Below are 26,800 nucleotides of genomic sequence, written 5' to 3'. Positions count from 1 at the left end.
TCTGTCAAACTCTTCACGCAGTATCGTATCTCCCATTTCATCTTCATCTACATCCTCTTCCATTTCCATAGTATTGTCCTCAAGTACATCACCCTTGTATAGACCCTCTATATACTCCTTCCACGTTTCTGCTTTCCCTTCTTTGCTTAGAACTGGGTTTCCATCTGAGCTCTTGATGTTCATGCAAGTGGTTCTCTTATCTCCAAAGGTCTCTTTAATTTTCCTGTAGGCAGTATCTATCTTACCCCTAGTGAGATAAGCCTCTACATCCTTACATTTGTCCTCTAGCCATCCCTGCTTAGCCATTTTGCACTTCCTGTCGATCTCATTTTTGAGACGTTTGTATTCCTTTTTGCCTGCTTCATTTACTGCATTTTTATATTTTCTCCATTCATCAATTAAATTCAATATTTCTTCTGTTACCCAAGGATTTCTACTAGCCCTCGTCTTTTTACCTACTTGATCCTCTGCTGCCTTCACTACTTCATCCCTCAAAGCTACCCATTCTTCTTCTACTGTATTTCTTTCCCCCATTCCTGTCAATTGTTCCCTTATGCTCTCCCTGAAACTCTGTACAACCTCTGGTTCTTTCTGTTTATCCAGGTCCCATCTCCTTAAATTCCCACCTTTTTGCAGTTTTTTTCAGTTTTAATCTACAGGTCATAACCAATAGATTGTGGTCAGAGTCCACATCTGCCCCTGGAAATGTCTTACAATTTAAAACCTGGTTCCTAAATCTCTGTCTTACCATTATATAATCTATCTGATACCCTTTAGTATCTCCAGGATTCTTCCAGGTATACAACCTTCTTTTATGATCCTTGAACCAAGTGTTAGCTATGATTAAGTTATGCTCTGTGCAAAATTCTGCAAGGCGGCTTCCTCTTTCATTTCTTCCCCCCAATCCATATTCACGTACTATGTTTCCTTCTCTCCCTTTTCTTACTGACGAATTCCAGTCACCCATGACTTAAATTTTCATCACCCTTCACTATCTGAATAATTTCTTTTATTTCATCATACATTTCTTCAATTTCTTCGTCATCTGCAGAGCTAGTTGGCATATAAACTTGTACTACTATAGTAGGTGTGGGCTTCGTATCTATCTTGGCCACAATAATGCGTTCATTATGCTGGTTGTAGTAGCTTACCCGCATTCCTATTTTCCTTTTCATTATTAAACCTACTCCTGCATGACCCCTATTTGATTTTGTGTTTACAACCCTGTAGTCACCTGACCAGAAGTCTTGTTCCTCCTGCCCCCGAACTTCGCTAATTCCCACTATATCTAACTTCAACCTATCCATTTCGCTTTTTAAATTTTCTAACCTACCTGCCCGGTTAAGGGATCTAACATTCCACGCTCCGATCCGTAGAACGCCAGTTTTCTTTCTCCTGATAACGACATCCTCTTGTGTAGTCCCCGCCCGGAGATCCGAATGGGGGACTATTTTACCTCCGGAATATTTTACCCAAGAGGACGCCATCATCATTTAATCATACAGTAAAGCTGCATGCCCTCGGGAAAAATTACGGCCGTAGTTTCCCCTTGCTTTCAGCTGTTCGCAGTACCAGCACAGCAAGGCTGTTTTGGTTATTGTTACAAGGCCAGATCAGTCAATCATCCAGACTGTTGCCCCTGCAACTACTGAAAAGGCTGCTGCCCCTCTTCAGGAACCACACGTTTGTCTGGGCTCTCAACAGGTACCCCTCTGTTGTGGTTGCACCTACGGTACGGCTGTCTGTATCGCTGAGGCACACAAGCCTCCCCACCAACGGCAAGGTCCATGGTTCTTAAGTTCTACCAGGTGACCTCAGAGCAGAAGGCTAGTCCTATGCCAGTGTGCTAATAGGAATGTCAACAAGGTGTACTGCCAATGTAAAAGACATCAGGGCATGAGACAAGCATTGCCACATAACCTCAGACTAAGGAAGGCAGAAGCGCAAATACTGCAGCACTATATAACAACACAAATGGCTGTCTAAACCTTCAAATATGCAGTTAATACATACCTTCAAGAAAAATACTACAATTTCATATAAAACATAACCAATAAATGCACTCAAACCAACATGTATGCCCCAGCACACAAAAATGAACACTATAAATTTGTCTACTAACTTTTTTCCAGCTAAATTTTAAACCTGGTTGGATATCATTTTTTATGTTGTGGTCTTCAGTCGAAGGACTAATTTGATGCTGTTCTCCATTATAGTCTATCCTATGCAAGCCTCTTCATCGCTGCATAAGTACTGAGACCTACTGTCAGCTGAACCTGCTTGCCGTAACCCATTCTTGATCTCCCTCTATAATTTTTACCCCTCACATGTCCATTACAAAGTTGAAGATTACTTGTTGCCTTAGGATGTGTATACTATCTACTGATCCCTCCTTTTACAGGACTTCCTTTTTTCCCCATTTATTGTCAATCTTTACATCACATAAAAAATATGGCGCAAAGAAATAAAATTTCCTCCAAACCCTGCCTGGAGGGCCTCCCTCTTCCACAACACTGTTTTGACTTCCACAGCCAATGAGTGCCTACACTTGTTTTTGTGACACAGTCAATCATTTTCAAAGACTCTACAGTTAATACTTTTAGCAGCACTGTTTAAATTCATTCACTGTTTTTATATTTTGCTTCTTTTCAGTCATAAGTTTACATAGCGTCAAAATTGATTCAGTTAATGCATCTCTTCCCACTGTTGTTCTAATTGCAATCATTTGACTTATGGTTGCTGGAACCACACTTGCCTGTTTCGACAACAAACAATGCTTTTGGTGCTTTTGTTATTTTAGTCTTTATGAAGTTTGCCACTGGAGTTCCTCACATGATCTACTTTTCATACTTTCTTTTCCACAATAACTTTTTAAATTACACTTTAACTCTTTCATATTTCCCACACCACAAATCAGATTTGTTCCTAAATCATCTTTGAATCTAGCAGTCACCATCCACAAGTTGTCATGAGTGTCGCTTTTGCAAGTGATATCTCTCCCGGAGGAAAATATTCTTGAAGACATTTCTTGTCTCTTACTAGGAAAGCAGTTTGCGGATTCACTGCACTACTTTTATTCACATCAAATTGTTCTAAACCTTTTTCAATGCAGCCAACAATGAAAGTCTTCTCACCTTCGGTAATGAGCGTAGCCAAACCACTAAGCTTCTTTCAACTGATTTCAACCTACTGCTCTCTCTAAATGCCAAGAGCACTCTCAATGAGAAGAAATTGCTGTAAAAATTCATACTAATAACATTGACTTAGTGAGAGCTGTTTCTGTTTTATCTTCATGTTTTGGATTGGAATCTTTTTTGGGTTTCTCTAGTGAACAACATTTTCTCATTGTCAGATGCCACTTTTCTTAATTTCACACCACAGCCTTTAAGAGTACTTCATCTTCATCCTGCTCTATATTGTCGACTTTCAATGCTTGGTTACCTTTAATAGCAATCTCCCTGTTTGATCCAGTGCCTATACACAGAATTACCAACTGCTCACTTCTGAATATAATTCATCAGCAAATCACCATTTTTCCTATATCAACTTTTGAACTTACAGTAAAAGCAGAAAATCACTGATTTGCTATTTTTCCTAGCATACAAAGCAGTTCCAGAAATTAGTTAACTTTAACCAGTATAACAATGATGTATCTATGCACTTTTGCTGTTTCACTTAATATTCACATTTCTACTATTTTATCAATCTACTCCTACTTTGATCACATTCTAGAATTGTACAATCAAATCTGTTACAACATTTTGAACTATGTGCAGATAACACTGTCACTGTGAGTTCCGTTTTAATGTAGCATATTCAAACTTGATTGATCTAATAGTTTGTTTTGTCAGTTAATTTGCCTTTCATCAGAACATAAAAAAATCCACCTCCTTGCACCATACTACTACTGCTTATCACTGTTAAAATGTAAACTGAAATCTGTGCTCAAGTGTAATTGTAAATCCAAAGGACACAAAAAAAGAAATTTCCAACCCTGTTATATCCTCCACATTGTCACCAGCAAAACAGAAGTCAGGAAGATTTGTGGCAAAGTCTTAGACATTCGTGAGAAAAAAACTGTATCAGCATTTGTTTTGTTCAACCCTGCCTGAAAACCTCAAAAACATGAGAAACATTTTTGGGAATTCCAGACACTCTTTCTTTATAAAAATTGTTATGAACCATATTTGTAAATGAAACAAAGTACAGCCCACAGGAACTGCCCTATAAACTCTATGATCACTGACCTCTGTTCATATTGTTTGGCCTCATTGGCACGGGACCTCTCTCATGACTGGGAAAACTCTTTAAATTTCTCACCTGAATTTTAGATTACATTAATCTGAAGTTCCAGTTTGTGAGATACCTTAACAGCAGAAACAAATCTAACACACAATTCCAGTTCAATTAATAAAGCAGTATAAGTTACCCAAAATATACCTGGAAAGGAGCCTCTTTTGGTCAAGTCTGCCTGAACTTTAGGTAATTTACGCAGGTTCTAGCAATACTACCCCATATATTCCCTTCATTTTGCACTCATCCACTTTATCTTTTCTCATGTACATTTTCTGGCCTTTTCGCATTTTCCTCTTGCCTCATCACTTTCTATTCTGTTGGGTATAGATCTCATTAAACTGCATCTGTGAGTTATATATTTTATTACATTGCAGTGGACATGACAAAGACATTAATTCAAACACTTTAAATTAATATAATTGGATGAAAAATATATGAGGTATTAGCACAGCACAGGTGCATGTACTGACACAGATCACAGTCAACACGTGCCCCATCAATGTCCCAGCTTTCACGGACTGTATGCAGCCATCAGCAGTGCCACGTAACTATGAAAATGGTATAACATCCCCTCCACTTTCCAGTTTGTTACCATATTTCTATGTGACTCTCATCACTATTGCTCTAGTATTTGTTTGATCTGTTCACGACACAGGTCTTCCTATACACCAGCATCACTTCCGTAGATACCCAATTCGGGACAGTTGTTTGCGCAATAAGATCATGGGTCTGTAACAGATACAACATTTGTTACTGTCAATGTTCACATTTGCAGCACCTTTAAATACAAATTCATTCCAATAGAAACAAGATTTCAAATTAAAGCTACAGTTAAACTGATGTATAGTATAGAAACAGAAATTACATCTGCACAAAGTAGAAGGCGTTGCTAGTCAGTATGAAACATCAGATTCTGTACTCGATGAATCCAAGCTCTGTGGATACTGTGAGGGCACTGATGGCTGGTAATTTTCTGGGTCATCCCTCATTGCAATGAAGTCCCAAAGAACGTAATCCTACAACAAAATTGAAAACAGGTAATTTTATATGAAAGCAATCTAAAATAACTTTCTTCTTCTATGTAAGTATATGTGTGAGGTGCTGTAGCCACAAGGATGGACTCAATAACTGCATGTTTCAAGTACATCATTTATGAAATGATAGCAGGGTGAACTGAATAAAAAGACTGGATAATGTGTATTTTTTTACTAATTGTTTACATATGAAACATTTGATCTTTATTATTCATGACCACAGAGTAAAATAGAGCCCCAATTCTGTGTAATGTTTATATGACATACTCCACAGCAACTTTCACACTACTATGTCATAATCGTTATGGATGTACAATATCACAATGTAGTATTTACTGTATTTGAACATCATTCCTTATTTATTAATGTTAGACATGGTGCACCATGAGGGAATGAGGCCTGGCCATGGGGCTTTTGAAACCAGCCTCATATCAAGCCTCTGCACTGAGATTGGTGAGCCACCCCTTACCATTATGTGATGACTCCTCATGGTGCGGCAAGCCTGTAAGACACAGGTGGGCAACCAGCGGCCTGTAGGCTGGATCCAGCCCGCGATTGATTTCAATCTGGCCCATGGACGATGTCTGCAGGAGAGGACAAGGTGCTCACACTGTACCGGTACTCTTCCTGGGACACATTTTTGAGTCTTCTTGCCAATGCTTGGCTAGGCTTGGCACAGGTTTGCAGCTCATGATGCAGACCACTGAAAGTCTTGCTTAAAGACTTGGCCAGACAGAACACAGCCTGGTGACATGTCTGACATTGTGTCAGATGGCCAGTGCTTCAAAGGCATGGGGAGCCACACAGGCAAGAGCTGATCTCAGCAACTGGCTGTTGCTGCGTCAGCTGTCGCTGTGGATGTGGCCGATACCTCATCAGCACTTTGCATGTGTAGCACAGTACAGAGGTGCCTCCCACCGCTGCTGCAGCACAGGAGTCAAATGCACATGTTATCTACAGCCTATGTATGTGCTACATATCGATAGAGCGCAAACACTTGTAATAGGCAACATTGCCACTAAAATTGCCAACCGCCCGTGAAATGTGGCAATTTCAAACTAGTTCTCTGTTGTCAGCTCACGTGTGAAGTTCTGCACTAGTTGTTTCTTAATTTCGTGCAAGTGTGTGAGCGTGCCTCGAGTTTGTTCACAAAATATCTGGCATTAAGTATATGAAAGTAGGTGCTGAAAGTTGTCAATTCCAGGAGAAATGGACTGAGGATTACTTCTTCACGATGTACAACCTGTTTGCTTGTTGTGTAGTGAATCATTATCTGTTTTGAAAGAATATAGCATGAAAAGGCACTTTTCTATGCAACATACTGCTCAATAACAGCTTACAGGGCAACTGCGGAAAGCCAAAATTAAGTTATTAATTTCCCATTTGGATGCACAACAGCAAATGTTTGCCAAACTGAGGTCACAGTGTGACAATTTGGAGGAGGTAAGTTTTATAGTGAGCAGAAACATTGCCAAATCATTAAAGCCTATTTCTGGAGGTGAATTCGTGAAGAAGTGCCTCTTAGACACATCTGGAAGTTTTCCCTTCCAGAAAAAAAAAGTGTGTGAACAAATAAGTGTCACGATGAACAGTGGTTCGATGAACTAAAATGATGGCTGGTGACATTATAAAAGGTAGTTTGATCATGTTGCCAATTCAAAGCATTTTACATTGCTTTGGACAAGAGCACTGATTTGTCAGACAGCTCAATTAGTGGTTTTTGTTCAGGGTGTAGATGTGGACCTCAAAGTAACGAAAGAATTACTAGCATTGCAGCCATTAAACCAATACCGGTTAAGATTTTTTCATGAAATTGAAAAAAATCATTGAATCCTTCCACCTGCAGCAGGGTCAATTCACTGGAGATTTTTCTGATGGAGCACAAAAAGGTTTTACTGGTACATTGAATGAAAAATCTTCTGAACTAACTATTGACAAAGAAAGTTTAACAATTCTTTACGGCATTATTCACCAATAAATTTGTGTGCTAAATCAATTAAAACAAAACATGTCATGGATGAGGTTACCATGAGCATCATTTTCATTATGTCGCAAGCACTAAATCATTGCCAATTCAAACAGTATTTGAATGACCAGTGCTCCGAACATGAAGATTTAGCTTACCATTTCCAAGTGAAATGGCTGAGTAAGGGCAAAACGCTAACACATTTTTATGATTTTATGGCTTTCAAAGGGAATCCCTGGCTGAAATAAACAATCCTCAATGGGTTTGTGATTTAGCATTTCTGGCTGACATGACAGCTCATTTAAATGAGCTTAAATTACAAACACCAGGAACAAGGGCAGTTAATTCACGAATTATACATGCATCTGAAAACTTTTCAGACAAAGATGCACTTGTGGGAAATGCAGATGAGAGCTGGAAACTGTTACCACTTTCCAACAGTGTCAACTCATGACAATGTCAATTATTTTACTTATGCTGATGCGCTGAAATCATTAATAGCGCAGTTTACTACAAAGTTTTCCGATTTCAGGAATGCACACTGTACGATTGCTATATTTGCTAAACCAATAACATGTGACATAGAAAAGGCCCCAAGAAACCTCCAAACGGAACTTATTGACCTTCAGAAAGCTTTGTCTTTAAAATTTAAATATGAAGAAGTAAACCTGGTCGAATTTTATAAAACTTATTTAATCGAAGAGAAATATCCGCAACTGAGATCATTTGCAAGAAGGAAAATTTGTCTTTTTGGAAACACATGTATGTGTGAACAACTTCCTTTTCGTATGAAAGCAAATAAATGCAACATGTGTACAAAGTTAACAGACAACAACCTGGAAAATACCTTAAGATTCAGTATCAGTGACATAAAATCCAGGTATCAACAATCTTGTGTTAAAAATTCAAACTCAGAGCTCACATTAACCCGCTGTTGAATTTTTTTTTTATCGAAGTAATTTTTCAGCTTTCCTAATGGGTAATTGAAAAATTTGTGTGTTCAGCGCACTGGATTTAGACGAAGTTGCCATGTTTCACACGAGTTTATGTGCAATCCCATGATCTTGTAAAGTTTTATTTTGGGGTACAAGTTGTTATAATGAATTGTAAGGAACTATGACGTCGAGTTAAAGTACAGTGCAAAAATAAATGTAAACATCTGAAGATGGGGTGTCTTGTATTGCCACAGTCACGGGTGACAAAATTCTGCCTTATTCACTGTGCAAGCTGCTGTGAAGCCAGACAAGTTTCCTTTTGGCTCTACGGCCAAATTTTTGTATTCCACTACGTATGACAATATTCATGTTCTCTTGGAAAGCTTAGGGATGAGTCCAAATATGTTATTTACGAACCTGCATGGCACAGATGTCTTCGAACTTGCGCATTACAGGCGCTGATATTCCATCACATGAGTACTGTCTTATTGACAGTACAGTCTGTAAAACCTCTGCTGTCGTTGGTGTGATCAGTTTTGGCCTTTTTGTGCAGTATAAGTAACATACGACTTGTGCGTACCATTAGCAATGATACGAATTTAACATGTGAGCCAGCAGACCGTCACACGTTCAATACTATTGTCAATACGTCAATATAATGACTGTCTGAGGGCGAGTGTTATCTTATTGTTAATACTAGAAATATTGAGGAACAGTACCAATGCCATCCAAAATATTCTTAGTATTGAGAGAGTGATGACAATGATTATCAGCTTGACAAATCACCATTATGTTCACTTGTTTAGAGTTCTTACTCGTATAATTACTAGCAACTAATTCTTGTCTGTGATGAATGTATTGGAACACTGCAGCTGTTGAAACTGAGTAATTTATAATGAATCAGCTGCAACAAGTTACTTTTAGAGGAATTTATTATTCCGTGATGACATTTCAAAATGCCTGAAATCCAATCTTCGCATAATTTCATTTATTTACATGTCATGAGCAAAGTTTCTTCACTAACAGAGTTGCAGAATTTTCTAATGAAAGTTTTAACCCAGCTAACGCAAAAGATCATAGATAAAGGCACATTGTTTACGACACACAAATAAATGAAAACATGAAGAGAGGGTTAATATAAACTTACACTGAACAATGTTATTTTCAAGCCATAATTTGTTGGCATAGGTTGTTTGGAAAGCTGTGTCATTCACATCAATCTGTTACACCGTAAACATTAATGTCAAAGGCCTGTAAACATTAACGTCACAGGCTCATTAGTTTTGACTGTGTGTTACGAGCACTGCTATCATGTTATGTGACAATGTGGCCCGTAACCTGAAATATGCATGTGAATCCAGCCTGCGGGTCACCAAAGGTTACCCATGCCTCTTGTAAGACATTATCCATATTACAGATGCCTGCAATTCCTATCACTGCTTTCCACCCATGGGAAGATTAAGAACTGACCACAAGCAATGAGGTCCTATGGAGAACATGCAGAAGACAGCCTTTTAGAGATGAGTGCAGAGAACTACACGATGTTTGGAGCAAATCTCCACTTGGTTCTTGAAGAGATCCCTCAGTATTTTAAATCTGCTATATTTCAACAAAGGCTGCACTCCCTATTTTACTTTCAAAACTGTTTTATACTGAAAGAACGCAGAGTCTTGCAGCGGCAACGCTGAATAAAAAGGTCTCAGGCTTCCAGTAATGTCAAATGGTTAAAATTTCACCAGCTTTAGACCTGGCACTCCCTGGCCACTGTCTAGTAGGATGACTACCAGTGAGCTGCTCATGCCCATATACAGCGTGTTACAAAAAGGTACAGCCAAACTTTCAGGAAACATCCCTCACACACAAAGAAAGAAAATATGTTATGTGGACATGTGTCCGGAAACGCTTACTTTCCATGTTAGAGCTAATTTTATTACTTCTCTTCAAATCACATTAATCATGGAATGGAAACACACAGCAACAGAACGTACCAGTGTGACTTCAAACACTTTGTTACAGGAAATGTTCAAAATGTCCTCCGTTAGCGAGGATACATGCATCCACCTCCATCGCATGGAATCCCTGATGCGCTGATGCAGCCCTGGAGAATGGCGTATTGTATCACAGACATCCACAATACGAGCACGAAGAGTCTCTACATTTGGTACCGGGGCTGCGTAGACAAGAGCTTTCAAATGCCCCCATAAATGAAAGTCAAGAGGGTTGAGGTCAGGAGAGCGTGGAGGCCATGGAATTGGCCCGCCTCTACCAATCCATCGGTCACCGAATCTGTTGTTGAGAAGCGTACAAACACTTCGACTGATATGTGCAGGAGCTCCATCGTGCATGAACCACATGTTGTGTCGTACTTGTAAAGGCACATGTTCTAGCAGCGCAGGTAGAGTATCCCGTATGAAATCATGATAACGTGCTCCATTGAGCGTAGGTGGAAGAACATGGGGCCCAATCAAGACATCACCAACAATGCCTGCCCAAACGTTCACAGAAAATCTGTGTTGATGATGTGATTGTACAATTGCGTCATGTTGGAATGAAGCCTCATCTGTAAAGAGAACATTTGCACTGAAATGAGGATTGACACATTGTTGGATGAACCATTCGCAGAAGTGTACCCGTGGAGGCCAATCAGCTGCTGATAGTGCCTGCACACGCTGTACATGGTACGGAAACAGCTGGTTCTCCCGTAGCACTCACCATACAGTGGCGTGGTCAACGTTACCTTGTACAGCAGCAATTTCTCTGACACTGACATTAGGGTTATCGTCAACTGCATGAAGAATTGCCTCGTCCATTGCAGGTGTCCTCGTCATCGTAGGTCTTCCCCAGTCACGAGTCATAGGCTGGAATGTTCCGTGCTCCCTAAGACGCCGATCAATTGCTTCGAACGTCTTCCTGTCGGGACACCTCCGTTCTGGAAATCTGTCTCAATACAAACGTACCGCGCCACGGCTAATGCCCGGTGCTAATCCATACATCAAATGGGCATCTGCCAAATCCGCATTTGTAAACATTGCACCAACTGCAAAACCACGTTCGTGATGAACACTAACGTGTTGATGCTATGTACTGATGTGCTTGATGCTAGTACTGTAGAGCAATGAGTCACATGTCAACACAAGCACCGAAGTCAACATTACCTTCCTTCAATTGGGCCAACTGGTGGTGAATCGAGGAAGTACATTACATACTGACGAAATTAAAATGAGCTCTAACATGGAAATTAAGCGTTTCCGGACACATGTCCACATAACATCTTTTCTTTATTTGTGTGTGAGGAATATTTCCTGAAAGTTTGGCCGTACCTTTTTGTAACATCCTGTATACACTAGCTGCCTCTGGTGCTCCCAGCATCACCATATATGGGCATGTGTTGACTCGCCCACTACAACTTTGTGATCACTGGATCCCACACCACGCTGAGCCGCAGGACGGCTCTATTAAGAACATTATTGGTGAATTTTACTTCAATGGCTTCTCTAATTACACAGTCCTAGAAGTTGTTAAAGAGGCTTCATCAAATTTGATCCAGTGACTATTTTTTTAAAGCATGCTCAGCTGTAGTGTGTTTTTAGCAGATCATAGGTATCATACTGTGTGTCCGACACAAGACTGGCCACACTCGCAAAGTATCATGTAGATCCCAAGTGTTCTGTGACCTCTGCATCTGTAATTGGTATCAGTAATTGTTGCATTTGTGTTGGAGGCCTTGTCTGTTCACCAGGCAACTTATCTTGTCCAACACAGAGCCATGGAAGAGCAAGAAAGCAAGTTTCTTCACCTGCTCTTCACTGTTGGTCTTATTGTAAATCTCATTTGATATCAAATCATTTATTTGGCAAACACTGTATGTGCTGTTCCTGAAGATCTCACATAGGTGGGTTAGCTCATGGGGCAGGTTACAGGCATCCAATATCTTCTTGCACGATGCACCAGTGTTTGTAACACAGTGCGCTTCTGTGACAATGACTGACAGAATTCACGTGCAGATTGGTGTAAGTAGGTTTTCTACAGATTCTGTTACTGAGGCATTGTCTTTTGCAAATTCTATGGTAAACCGACATTACTGTTGCCAAGAACAAGTTCTTCATGTCTGTGGGGCTACGTGATGAATGTGTTGCCAACATTTCAGACAGAAACAACTAGGCTTTAATAGTGCTGTGTCTAATGCAATCTCTTCTGAATTCTTCAGGTAGATATTTGCAACAGCTGGAGGTAATAGTTTTCCATAACAATGTCTTCCATCTAATCGTATTACTGGCCTCTGTACAGAAAATAAGATACAAGAATATGCCTAAATATCTTGAATACATCAGTTACGAAAAAGTAAGATATTAGGTCCAAAGAGTTTGATAGGCACAATCTTAATCAATGCCACCACATTAAAACTGACCATAATGTAATCTTCACTATGTAAAAGACAGTTAATTCAGCTGATAAAATGGGCTGAAGGTTTTTTTCTGTAATGTTCACTGTGTCCCACATGTGGAGTGAGGGGATTGGTCAAGTATTTGGCCAGATGGCATGTCTGTGAGCCAATGAAGAATACAACAAGATGAAAGGGTGTCCCACTTTCATGGATCTTCTGTAAGATATAAACAGCAGGTGGTCCAGGTGCCATAGGGAGAAGATTCTTTAACACACTGTCGAAGACAGAAGACACTTCAGAAGCTCAGATGTCTTACTCCCATGTTGGGTCACATAGGAGATTCCGTTGAGTACCTTCATCCTGTAGCATGCAAATCTTCATATCTTAGTCCGCACATTCCATAATTATGGTTGCAGTGCTCTTGCCAGCAGGAAGTATCACAATACTTTAATCTTTGCTTACTGCACCCAAAGCCACTGGGCTCAGCCCTGGTCATGTTGGGTGCTGGCAGCTTTGCTTTCCTAAGAATATGGCTCATTTTGTGCCACATATTGTCTGCTGGTGGCCTGTCTGTCTTACACCCTATATTATTTCACAGAAAGGGCTCCCCTGCGGCAAAGGTACAAGTTAACTCCTTAAATGCCAAAATTGCACCTGTGTCTCCCTCTCGCCTGCAAGTTGACAACAATGTGGTCTGAGGATCTGTGGTCCAAAATGTGATACTGTTGCAATGCACAGATGCACCTTCCTTTCTGCTTCTCAGTAGTAGTTCATTTCTATGATGACATTTGTTGGGGAACTGTACCTAATCCCAGTGCAAAGCTGTGAGCATCCCCTTTAGTTGCAGATCCACCTTTTGCCCATTGTTTTGTATTTTTCTCTTAGCAAAGCGAAGCAAGCATGACTAAATATCCTCCTGGAGGGGACAGTATTAAAGTGATGAGATACAATAACAAATCTTAGACTAGTCTTCAGTGCAGTAGAAAGGGTAAGGAACTCTTATCAACCATCTTGCTGCATTTTCCCAGACGTTTAATGCTGTGTCACATTTCCTCCCCATAGAGGTATCTAATGTAAAAATGTAGTCTTGTGGCACTAATACTGAATAAAAAGTTCTCACGCTTCCGGCCACAACAAATGGTTCAAATTCCACGAGCTTTCGACCAAGCACTCCTTGGCCATTGTCGCGTGGTACGACTGTCAGTGGGCTGCTGGTACACCCTTATTGGTGAAAAGCTTGTGGAATTCTTATTATCTGATGCAGGTGGAAACCTGATAACTTTGTACTCAATGTTATAACACAAATATCAAAACAATTTCAATAGGTCATGCACGATAACACTGATCTGTAACTAAAAATCTAAATTTTAAAAAATTTTGCAAATACTGACTTTTGAAAAAACATTCTTCAATTAGCGCTCTTGAGAGGTTTGTGTCAACAACGTGGATTAAGGATAGAATAGACCCATTATCAGAATTCGGAAAATGCTGAGGAAGCAGATACTTGCATTCTTGGTTCAAATAAGCACACACAAATTGTGATAGACAAAAGTTAAAGATTTGTATGTCTTTACAAACATCAATGCATGAAGCATACAACAACTACCACCACCATATCTTAGCAAAAGATCTTGCCGAGAACCAGAGTAAATTCTGGTCCTATATAAAATCACTAAGTGGGTCCAATACTTCTATCTAGTTACATACTGACCAGTCTGGCGTCACAGTAGCAGAGAGGAAAAGAAAAGCTTACATTTTAAATTTCTCATTTAAGAAATCATTCACGCAAGAAGGTTGTATGAACACGCATGGATACAGCATGGAGGACATACATACAGGCATACCTGGTGTAGAGAAGCAACTGAAAGAGTTGAAAATAAGTAAGTCACCAGGTCTGGATGGAATCCCAATTTAGTTTTAAATAGAGTACTCCACAGCATTGGCCCCTTACTTAGCTTGTATTTATCACAAATCCCTCACCCAGCGCAATGATTCAAGCGAATGGAAAAAAGTGCAGGTTACTCCTGTATCGACTTGCTACACAAATCTTTAACATTCTCAGTTCAAATATAATAAACTTCCTCAAGACAAAAAAGCTTCTGTCAAAAATCAGCACAATATATTCCTAGATTTCCATGGTGCCCCAATGCAGAACGTAATGAAGGTACCTACAGCATTTCATCTAAAAATGTCCACTATATTTTAGTAAGTTTGACAGATTTTCTTTCATTGTTATGCATTGTTTAAACACAATATTTTCTTACCAATTTTCCTAATACATGTTTACTGTACTGTGTAAACTAAAATAGTGTGTACATAGAGCAGTTTACCACATGCTTTTCCATACTTAGTCTAACATTTTTCACGTCCAGATTACCCGAACGTTGCATTTTCCTTTTTTTCTGATCACCCAGAAGAAGAGCTATTAAAGAAGCACCACCAGACATTTCTTTGACACCAAAACACACTATAACATGCTGGATCTAATGGTGACATGCACTGGTTTACTACGACAAGAATTTCAAAATTGTTACAGTCATTCTGAACATAACTGCTTTTCCAAATGGAGTTCTGTACATTTGGTACTTCACAAGTGGTTTCAATTCATATTGAGAATGCATTTTAAATGCAATTATTTTTTGTTAGGCTTTATTTGTGTTAAGACTTTGTTTGGAGGAACTTGTGGCATTGTCTAGTGAGGGAAACAAAACACTATTTCAGAACATGGTTTTGGGAATCCTGACAAAAAACTCAACGTATATCTAAAAGTAAAAATAAAATACATGAGATTGCAGTCTTTCTCAGCGTATTCCACTGATGAATTCCTCTCGGGTTATCAGCCGAGTGGTGGCGCAGTCTGGTCACAACGTTTCGATGAGTTTCGTACCCATCATCTTCCGGCTAAGTGTCGGGATGCTGTGTTCTGCATTCCTATATAGCTGCTTGGCCATCGTCCGCTCATGTAGTCCGGCCAATCACGTTCCTCCGGAAGGGAGTACCGTGTTGGTAGTGGTGCGGGCCGCGGCGTGGCCTGGTGTCAAGACCTGGTGGCTATCCAATCTGCCTACGGATGCCGCTGCCTTCTGATTGTAGCATTCCTGACGTATTTTGTCAATTGCAGGATTCCACGCTGCACTGAGCTTAAAACTGCTATCCCTGTTTACTAAAGTGTTGTGCAGATGTATCTCCACTCCATCTTTGAAGATAGAGTCCCAGAAACCGTTGGCGCTGCACAGCTGCTTCGATTTTCAAATTCCAATGTGTGTCCCTCAATGTTATGTTCTGCTATCGCAGGCTTGTTTGCCTGTTCTAGTCATACGTTCCTGATGTGTTCAGTACAGCGCTGGGAGATATATCATTGTGTCTCCCCGATATATTCCATCCCACATTCGCATTCAATACTGTAAATGCCTGACATCTGCAGCCCCAGATGATCTTTGGTTGAGCCAAGTATACCTGTAACTTTTTGCGGTGCGCGAAAGATGGTCGTTTTTTTCGTGCTTCTTTAATATTCTTGCGATCTTGGCAGTCAGCGGTCCAGCAAACGGCAGAAACGCAACACGATTTGCTTCGTCGTCTTCTGGTTTTTCCTCCCGCCTCTCCTCTGCATGCAAACATGTGTTATTTGTCTCTCGGTGTAGCCATTTTTTCAGAAGGTTTCCCACAGATGTGCTAACACAGACAGCAAATTCTTGCTGTCACAGATCGACCTGGCTCTTTGTACTAAGGAGTTTAGTGCCGAGTTACATTGTGCTGGATGGTGACAGCTCCGAGCATTGAGATGTAAGTCCATGTGTGTCGTCTTCCTGTAGACCGAGTGTCCCAACGTACCATCCGGATTTTTCTTGATTGAAATACCCAAGAAGGGAAGACAGCCTCTCTCATCTACCTTCATGGTGCATTTGATGCTGACATGTATGCCACTGAGATGGTGTAGACCTCTCTCTTCTACCTTCATGGTGAATTTGATGCTGACATGTATGCCACTGAGATGGTGTAGAAACTCCTGTAGTTTTTCCTTGCCATGGGGCCAAACTAAGAAAGTGTCTCCTCGCAGGAGACCTTCTGTAAAGCTTGGAAGGTAGGAGATGAGGTACTGGCAGAAGTGAAGCTGCAAGGACGGGTCGTGAGTCGTGCTTGGGTAGCTCAGTTGGTAGAGCACTTGCCTGCGAAAGACAAAGGTCCCGAATTCGAGTCTCGGTCTGGCACACAGTTTTAATCTGCCAGGAAGTTTCATATCTGTGCACACTCCGCTGCAGAGTGAAAATCTCATTCTAGAGCTAAGGAATCATCCAGCAGCACCTGGGTGAAAAGATAACTGACATCAAAGCTGACTAGTAGATCATTCCCATCCATGTGTAACCCTTGGAGTACCTTAAACTGGGTTGAGTTCTTGAGATGGTGAGGGCAGTGACCCACGAGTTGTTTTAACAGCTGTGCTAGGTGCTTGGCTACACCACACGTCAGAGAGTTTATGGTGTTCAATACGGGATGTAGTGGGACATTCTCCTTATGGATCTTCGGGAGGCCATAGTCACGGTGGATTGGTTGGTTGGCGTTTAAGGGACCAAACAGCAAGGTCATCAGTCCCTTGTTTCAAATGTGGTCCATTCCGATAGTATGACATCTCAGAAAAGTCAGAACGATAAAAGGGAAAAGGCTAAAAAATGTAAAATGGCAGTCATGTTGTCAATGGTAAAAACAAAATGATGTAAGTCAGCAAGAGAGCAAACCCAACGCTATGCTAGAGGCAGGAAATATCCCACTTCTGAAGCAGTAGAGGCAAGACAACCTGCGACTTAAAAGGTGAGTCACGGTGGAGCCGGTGCCAGAGGGTAAAGCTTCCTGATGGTGTTTCTCTCAAGTCCTGAGCTGTTGAGAAGGTTGTTGGTCTTGCGCAACACACAAGCAGTCGCTTTGTATGCTAGATCTTGTAGTTAGGGGCCGATCTTCTGCCAGTAATCTTCTGACTTCAGCAGGACTTCGCATTCCCTTTGTCTGCTAAGACCACTATATCCCTGTCATCATGAAGGTTCAACAGTGCCTTGTGCTCTTCTGCCGCAATGTTGTCGTTCGGCATTCTTGTTTCTCAACTACCCTGCTGATCTCCCTCCTCACTTCCTCGGCTGCTCTTGGTGCAAGTCCACATATGGCTTGCTCGACGTTGCTGATGATGTCATGTTTTGGTAACGTTCTTGGAATTGAAGCACTCGGCTGATAACCTGAGAAGAATTCATCATTGGAAGACGCCGAGAGAGACTGCAGTCGCATATACCACACCTCTGCGGGGAGATGCTGCAGAATCTACGAATCAAGAAAGGAAAGCTGCTCTACAGATTAGCCTTCTTGCTAAAGTGTTGAGATAAGGAAGTGATGACGCATATGCGTACTTGCAGCATCCTGTCAACACGGCGAGGACAAAACGCATATTATGACAGGCTGGTTCAGCCTTGGTACAGGAACACATACATGTTACCAGAATATAACTCTACAAGAATGCCAAGACTTTGCTCACTCACCACCTGTACCTAGCCTCCACTCTCCCAGCACACATCTGGGAGTGGCTGGACGCCAGCAGTGAGCCCTACTAGAAGAAAGCCACCGACAAACAGTGCAAGAAGTTCCTCTGACTTCCCGGCAGATGTCAACAGGAGGAGAAAGCAAGCAATATTAAGACCGTCATCAACCTATCAGAGAGAGCACTGAATGAGCCAACTATCTCCGTGCTGTCGAAAGGCCTGAACTTTGCTACAACTGCAAGAACGTTACCATCATCAGCAACGTCAAGTCAAGCTATATGTGGACTCCCGCCGAGAGCAGCCGAGGAAGTGTGGAGGGAGGAGAGAGACCAGCAGGGTACTTGAGAAAGCAAGAATGCCGAACAACAACACTGCGGCAGAAGAGCGCAAGGCACTGTTGAACCTTTACGATGACAGGGATTTAGTGGTCTTAGCAGACAAGGGAATGCGACAGTCCTACTGAAGACAGAAGATTACTGGCAGACGATCGACACCTTACTACAAGTTCTAGCATACAAATAAGTGGGGAAAAACGCTACTGCTTCTGTTACGCGCAAGACCATCAATCTTCTCAACAGCTCAGGACTTGACAGAAACATCATCAGGAAGATTTACCGCCTAGCACCGGCTCCACCGTGACTGTATGGTCACCCGAAGATCAATAAGGAGAATGTCCCACTACGTCCTATACGGAACACCATAAATTCTCCGACATATGGTGTAGCCAAGCACCTAGCACAGCCGTTAAAACCACGCATCTGTCACTGCCCTCACCATGTCAAGAACTCTACCTAATTTGTTAAGGTACTCCAAGGGTTACACCAGGATGAGAATGATCTACTAGTCAGCTTTGATGTCACTGCCCTCACCATGTCAAGAACTCTACCGAATTTGTTAAGGTACTCCAAGGGTTAAACCAGAATGAGAATGATCTACTAGTCAGCTTTGATGTCACTTCTCTTTTCACCCGGGTGACACTGGATGATTCCTTCGGAGATCACTTCAATGAGGACACACTCAGCATCTTTCTTCTCATGTTGACCACAACATACTTCAAATGTGGTGGGAAATTCTATGAGCAAACAGATGCTGTTGCCATGGGTTCCCCCTGGCCCAGATATTGCCAACTTATACATGGAGCACTTTGAAGATGTGGCACTGAACACTGCTCGCCGTAAACGAAAAGTGTTCTACAGATACGTAAATGACACTTTTTTTAGTGTAGCCCCATGGCAAGGAAAAGCTACAGGAGTTTCGACACCGTCTCAGTGGCATACATGTCAGCATCAAATTCACCATGAAGGTAGAATAGAGAGGCTGTCTTCCCTTCTTGGATATTTCAATCAAGAAAAATCCGGACGGTATGTTGGGACACTCGGTCTACAGGAAGACGACGCACATGGACTTACATCTCAATGCACGGAGCTGCCACCATCCAGCACAATGTAAGTCGGTACTAAACTCCTTAGTACAAAGAGCCAGGTCGATCTGTGACAGCAAGAATTTGCTGCCTGTGTTAGCACATCTGTGGGAAACCTTCTGAAAGAATGGCTACACTGAGAGACAAATAACACATGCTTGCATGCAGAGGAGAGGCGGGAGGAGAAACCAGAAGACGACGAAGCAAATCGTGTTGCGTTTCTGCCGTTTGCTGGACTGCTGACTGCCAAGATCGCAAAAATATTAAAGAAGCACAAAATAACAACCACCCTTCGCGCGCCGCAAAAAGTTGAATATATACCTGGCTCAACCAAAGACCAGCTGGGGTTGCAGACGCCGGGCATTAAGAGTATCGAGTGCGAATGTGGGATGGAATATATCGGGCAGGCACAACAATGTATCTCCCAGCACCATACTGAACACATCAGGAACGTATGACTATGACAGACAAACAAGTCCGCAATAGCAGAACATAGCATTATAAAGGGACAAAAAAAAAAAAAAAAAAAAAAAAAAAAAAAAAAAAAAAAAAAAAAAAAAAAAAAAAAAAAAAAAAAAAAAAACGATGAAGCTGTGCAGTGCCAATGGTTTCTGGGACTATCTTCAAAGAGGCAGTGGAGATATGCCTGCACAACAATTTAGTAAACAGGGATAGCGTTTTTCAGCTCAGTGCAGTGTGGAATCCCACAACTGACAAAATACATCAGGAACACTCCGATCTGAAGGCAGTGGCATCCACAGACAAATTGGATACTCACCGGGTCTCAACACCGGGCTGCACCACCACCACCACCACAGTACCCCCTTCTGGAGGAACATGACTGGCCAGCCTACAGAAGTGGATGACGGCCAAGCAGCTATATAGATATGCCGAACACAGCATCCTGACACTTCGCCAAAAGATAATGGGTATGAAACTCATTGAAATGTTGCAACAAGACGATGCCACCACTCTACTGATAACCTGAGAAGAATAAAATAAGTAAAATAGACTACCTCCAGTGATCACAGGTTCCTTTCACTGCCGTAACATCATATTTATAATGTCATGTTTTGTCAACAAATATGGCTTCGAGAACTATTAGGTGCAAGGATCATATAGCAGAAGTGAAAAGTTATCACCAAGTACATAATGTATATATTGTAGAACACTATTACAGAATAAACTTTAGAGGATTTTATGGAATAAATTTTTAAAGAATTTTGAGATCTTTGTTTCGTGGTGATGAATGCACATGTTGTAATAAATATTTCTGGTGGTATATAAATACGATTTTGTCAACTTAATATAGCTTTAACTTTATACTCTCTTACACAATAGGGTGACATGTTGCAACCTTTAAGTACAATAATTATGTTGGCTATAGTGGTAAAATATGCGCAAATAATCATTTGGTTGGGATGCACAGACAGAAATGAAAGGCTGGATGCAGAGCGAGGGGAAGAGAGAGAGAAAGAGAGAGGGTGATAGGAGTGACTGGATGAGAGCAAACTATCAAAGCATGGGTTCTTAGGATTATATCTGTTACATGTAATAACTGCCTAAAGGCTGGGGTAATACAATTGCTCAGTGCTTCAAATATACAGATGGATGTACAGTTTGTGCCATTATTTGATGTATATAAACTGTACATCCATCTGTATATTTAAAGCATTGACCAGTTTTATTATCCCAGCCTTTGGGCAATTATTACATGTAAAAGGTATAACCCTAAGAACCCCTGCATTGATAGTTTGCTCTCATCCACTCACTTCTCCACCCCCTTTCTCCCTTTCTCTGTCTCTTACCCTCCTCTGCATCCAGCCTTTCATTTCTGTCTGTGCATCCCAACCAAACTGTTATTTGCATATACTTTTACCACTGTAGCCAACACAATTATTAAACAGTGACAGGTAACAGTAAACTACTTGTTTCATTTAACTGGGAGTGCATGTTTGAAGAATATGGAAATAGATGCTAATATTTACTGTTCTTTGTGAGTGTGTGTAATGGTACACAGTGTTGTCAGTGCACCTCTAATATTCCACAACGAACCTGAACCTTTAGCAAGACAATGCACTACCACGTCAGTCCCAAATCATGTTTCAGAGATTCGAGAAATACTCAATAGTTGTCTGCAACACAACTGAATAAGATGAGGACACACTGAATCCGGATCTGACTAACAGCCCTTGAATTGTGGGCAGCAATTGGCAGTCATAAACCAAGATGGATTTCACATTTTGGTGTCTCCTGGAGCCCTTGCTATGGTACGTCACTGCTTTCGTTAAAGTAAAAAATAGGTGCTACATGCTACTAACAAGGCATGTTCACTAATGTTAATGCTGTTTTGCATGTGTTAAATACTTATGGGATGCACTTTATGGAATGAAAGATCTATGATGTTTGTGTCAACTGTATTTCATTTCAAACCCCAACATAAAATTTAAAGCACATTCATTATTATGTCAGATAAATCATTTAATTTTTTGAACTCCCACCTCATACTTATGAGAAATAAATCTTTCACACTGATAGCCTACAAAACCTTTTACAACTACATATTAATGCATTGCTCTTTCAATACTTTATACTGTTTGAGCACCAACAAGACAGATTTGTGTAATTGAGGCAAGGGGCTAATTAATTCAAATAATATCTTGCAGATCAGAGAAGTTTTTGCTGTTTAGTATTATTAAACCAATAGGCTTTTTTCTGGACAATTTTGTGTTTCACAACAGTACTAAAGAGCAACACTTTCCAGGCATCAGCACAATTCTTGGTAAATTGCACCACTGGGTTAAGACATTACAGTGATTATCTTAAATAAAGGACACCAATTTTTCACACTGCTGATGTTTGTCATTTTGATTCGAGTCTATGGAAGTGGCTCACAAAAAGAACAACTGAAATAAAATCTTTATTAACGATACTGAAACATTCTTAAATTTATTTGTAAAAAAAAAAAAAAAAAAAGAAAAACAAGTTACCTGAAAATGTGGCAATCCTTCTGCATTGATACGCTTTGGTCTTCTGAAATCGAGATGGTCTGGTTTTGTTCCATCAGGCAATGTATGTAGGTAGAAACATTTATCCCCAAATGGGCATTTGCCTTTTCCAAAATTGTACAGTCGGCATGGTTTTACCCTGTAACAATATAGCTTTAAGAAAAAAGAACGGCTGCAAGAACCTTTTCATAATTAATTTTAGATATGCTCTCACCTAGAACATCACGTGTATTTTACATTTTGGCAAAGCATCAGGAAACAGGCTTGTTTTGTAGTGGATGTAAACATCTTTAAGAAATCTTTTTCTCATCTTTTGAGTGGTCTTCAGTTACTTCTCATTTAAGAAGAAACACAAAGATGACTTTTCCATTGTTTATTAGTTATTCCCTGCATCTCACTCATCAAGTCATGTAACATTTTTATTTTTTATTGACTGTATTATAGGAACATTTCAACCATTATGTAGTCACAAAGAAGCAGCTTCTGTGACCTAGTATGTAAGTGTACTGTTTGACTGTCAAATCAGTTCTACATCTAAATTCAAACTCTGCATGCCCCATGATGTGGAGGGTACGTTAATTACCACTGTTGTATCTCCTTTTTTATGTTCAGTTTGTGAATGCTGCACATAAAGAGTAACTGCCAGTAAGCCTTCATATCAGCTTTTTTTTATTTTGTTATTGCCATCTTACAATATTTAGGTGGAAAGTTGCCTAGCTTCTTAGAATCCATGTTGTTGCAGTTTTAAGGGTAAATGTATCAATACGGCACATCACATCTTGCAGCATCTGTCACTCAACTTGAATGAATCTTCCCATTTCACTCTCATCATTAATGAACAAAACTGTAATGAGCATACCACTATGCTCTCCTCCTCATCCAATACGTCTACCTGAACAATCGGTTCTAGTCTAATTTTGTTTGTTTCTGAAATACGAAGTGTAGCATTCTGTAAGTTGATTTTTGTTAGGCATTTGATAGGCCTGTTCCTACTCCAAAATATGTTTCAATATTGACTAAATCTAGTGGCAAAGTCTCATACACTTGGGAAGTAAGATGGCAAAAGTGGATCAAGAAGCTAACAAGTAAAGAAAAGAAACATTATAATGTGAAGCAGCAATAAAATGTCAGAAAGCATCATAGTTTATTTTGCTGCTGTTTGTTGGATTTTGCATACTTGAAACTTATGAACACTGCACAGACAAAAGTAGAGAATGCCTAGGATTTGTAATATTGTTCGCTTTGCATTTAATAGAGAAGTGAAGGCAATGGTGGTGACAGGTCTATCCTCTCGCATTGTGTGTGGGGCGAATGCTTTTCAGCAAAATGAGCCAGAAAAGAATTTACTTGTTTCAAGAAAGATTGTGTTGAACACGCAGATAATCGCAATAACTGGCGTGAAATGAACTGGAACATTTAACCATCATCCAACAGTTGCATTGAATGAACAAGGATCAGAAGTCAAGGTTGGGAGTACTGCTTGGTCTAATTCAAAGCAACAAAAGGTAAATGGGTGAATATTACTGCGCATTTGTTTGAGCATCATCAGGTCACTAATTGGTAAGTCATATGCAATATTGTTACTGTAGATGAGTTATGATGTGTTTGATAACTTCTTAGGACGAAATTAACAGCTGAGCCCTAACAAAAGACATACTCAGGCAAACGGCAGTGTCGACATAGTATTTTTCATCTGGAAGCACAGAAAGGGTGTTGTGCTCTACAAATTTTTTCCCAGGGTTGTGTCCATTGCAGCTGGTATTATTTGCCAACAACTGACATTCTGGTCACAATGTAACAAAAATGACCAACAAAGCTCATCATGCGTTGCTACAACGCAGTAAAACATTCTGCTGATGTCACAAACAGAACAATCCAGCAGTTAGTTTGGGAGTCATCCATCATGCACTACTATTTCTGATCTTATACCCTCAAATGTTTACTTATTGAAGAACCATCAAAAAAATTCCTTTCGGTATGACAATGCAGTTCACACCTGGTTTGACGACATCTTTAACACAGAACCAGGTGGCTCTCAGTTAACTACCTGAGCACTGTCAGACCAATTCAGTTAATTTGAAAGAATATTCAGGGCATCCCAAGAGGATTGATACACACTATGTGATCAAAAGTACCCGGACACCTGGCTGAAAATGACAGACAAGTTCGTCGCGCCCTCCATCAGGAAGGCTGGAATTCAGTATGGTGTTGGCCCACTCTCAGCCTTGATGATAGCTTCCACTCTTGCAGACATATATTCAATGAGGTGCTGGAAAGTTTCTTGGGGAATGGCAGACCATTCTTCATGGAGTGCTGCTCTGAGGAGAGGTATCGATGCCAGTCAGTGAGCCCTGCCACGAAGTCTGCATTCTAAAACATCCCAAAGGTGTTCTATAGGATTCAGGTCAGGACTCCGCGCAGGCCAGTCCATTACAGGGATGTTATTGTTGTGTAATCACTCTGCCACAGGCCACGCATTACGAAAAGGTGCTCGATCATGTTGAAAGATGCAATCACCATTCCTGGATTGCTCTTCAACAGCGGGGCGCTTAAAACATCAACATAGGCTTGTGATGTGACAGTGCCACGCAAAACAACAAGGGATGCAAGCACCTTCCATGCAAAACACGACCACACCATAACATTACCGGCTCCGAATTTTACTGTTGGCACTACACACACTGGCAGATGACGTTCACAGGGCATTCGCCATACCCACACCATGCCATCATATCGCCACACTGTGTACTGTGATTCGTCACTCCACACAATATTTTTCCACTGTTCAATCATCCAATGCCTATGCTCCTTACACCAAGCGAGGCGTCGTTTGGCATTTACCAGCGTGATGTGTGGCTTACGAGCAGTCGCTCGACCACGAAATCCATGTTTTATCACCTGGTGCCTAACCGTCATAGTACTTGCAGTAGATCCTGATGCAGTTTGGAATTCCCGTGTGATGGTCTGGATAGATGTCTGCCTGTCTCATTACGACCCTCTTCAACTGCCGGCGGTTTCTTGTCAGTCAACAGACGAGGTCGGCCTGACGCTTTTGTGCTGTATGTGTCCCTTCACGTTTCCACTTCACTATCACATCTGAAACAGTTGACCTAGGGATGTTGAAGAGTGTGGAAATCTTGTGTACTGATGTATGACAAGTGACGCCCAATCACCTGACCACGTTCGAAGTCCATGAGTTACGTGGCGTGCCCCATTCTGCTCTCTCACAATGTCTAATGACTTCAGTAGTCACCAACATGGAGCAGTTGGCAGTAGGTGGCAGCACAATGCACTTAATACGAAAAACTTATGTTTTTGGGGGTGTCTGGATACTTTTGATCACATAGTGTATGTTCAGGGATATGACGGTAACTGTCATTCAAAGCATCGAAGTCCAGCAAAGAAGGGTTTTGAAATGCACACTTGAAGAACTATGAGCACTTCTTCAGTAGAAGAGGTGTTCCTCAGTAGTGAAGATAAAAAACTGCTCATAGTCCTTAGGGTGTGCATAATACAGCCCATGCTTTGAATGATCATTTGTCATAATCCTGAATACTGATCATTCCTCATGGGACACACTGTATTGTTCCTAATTAAAGTAGACTGAAAAAATGCTCATAGCTCTTAAGGTATGCATTTCAAAGCCCATGTTTACTGGACTTCTCTTGCTTCAAATTGAATGATCATTCCTATCATATACCTGAACATATATGATTCCTCCTCAGCAGAGTGAGTTACAGCATTGCAGCAATACGTGATAGAGCTTTGTTGGTCATTTTTCTTACACTGTGACCAGAATCTGTCAGATGTTGGCAAATAATACAAGCTTCAATGGACACAACCCTAGCAAAAAGTTTGTAGAGCACAACACCCTTTCTGTGCCACCAGATGAAAAATACTATATCAACACTGCCATTTGCCAAAGTACAGGGTTATCACAAATGATTGAAGCGATTTCACAGCTCTACAATAACTTTATTATTTGAGATATTTTCACAATGCATTGCACACACATACAAAAACTCAAAAAGTTTTTTTAGGCATTCACAAATGTTCTATATGTGCCCCTTTAGTGATTCGGCAGACATCAAGCCGATAATCAAGTTCCTCCCACACTCGGCGCAGCATGTCCCCATCAATGAGTTCGAAAGCATCGTTGATGCGAGCTCGCAGTTCTGGCACGTTTATTGGTAGAGGAGGTTTAATCACTGAATCTTTCACATAATGCCACAGAAAGA

At 40.8% G+C, this 26,800-nt stretch overlaps 1 protein-coding gene across 1 annotated transcript in view; it reads right to left on the bottom strand.

Moving 5' to 3' along the window:
• Positions 1-4,641: 4,641 nt before the first annotated feature.
• Positions 4,642-26,800, bottom strand: part of LOC124555288 (probable E3 ubiquitin-protein ligase makorin-1) — a 114,567-nt gene continuing 92,408 nt past the window's right edge. Inside the window, exons 7-9 of the mRNA XM_047129161.1 lie at positions 22,545-22,701; positions 5,162-5,312; positions 4,642-5,025 (exon numbers count right to left, since the gene is read on the bottom strand). Coding sequence (XP_046985117.1) covers positions 5,190-5,312; positions 22,545-22,701 — 280 coding nt within the window. The 3' untranslated portion in view covers positions 4,642-5,025; positions 5,162-5,189. The remainder of the gene's footprint in view (positions 5,026-5,161; positions 5,313-22,544; positions 22,702-26,800) is intronic.

This window comes from Schistocerca americana, chromosome X, assembly GCF_021461395.2.
Source record: "Schistocerca americana isolate TAMUIC-IGC-003095 chromosome X, iqSchAmer2.1, whole genome shotgun sequence".
Lineage (NCBI taxonomy): Eukaryota > Metazoa > Arthropoda > Insecta > Orthoptera > Acrididae > Schistocerca > Schistocerca americana.
This window is presented reverse-complemented; position numbering and strand designations above follow the sequence as displayed.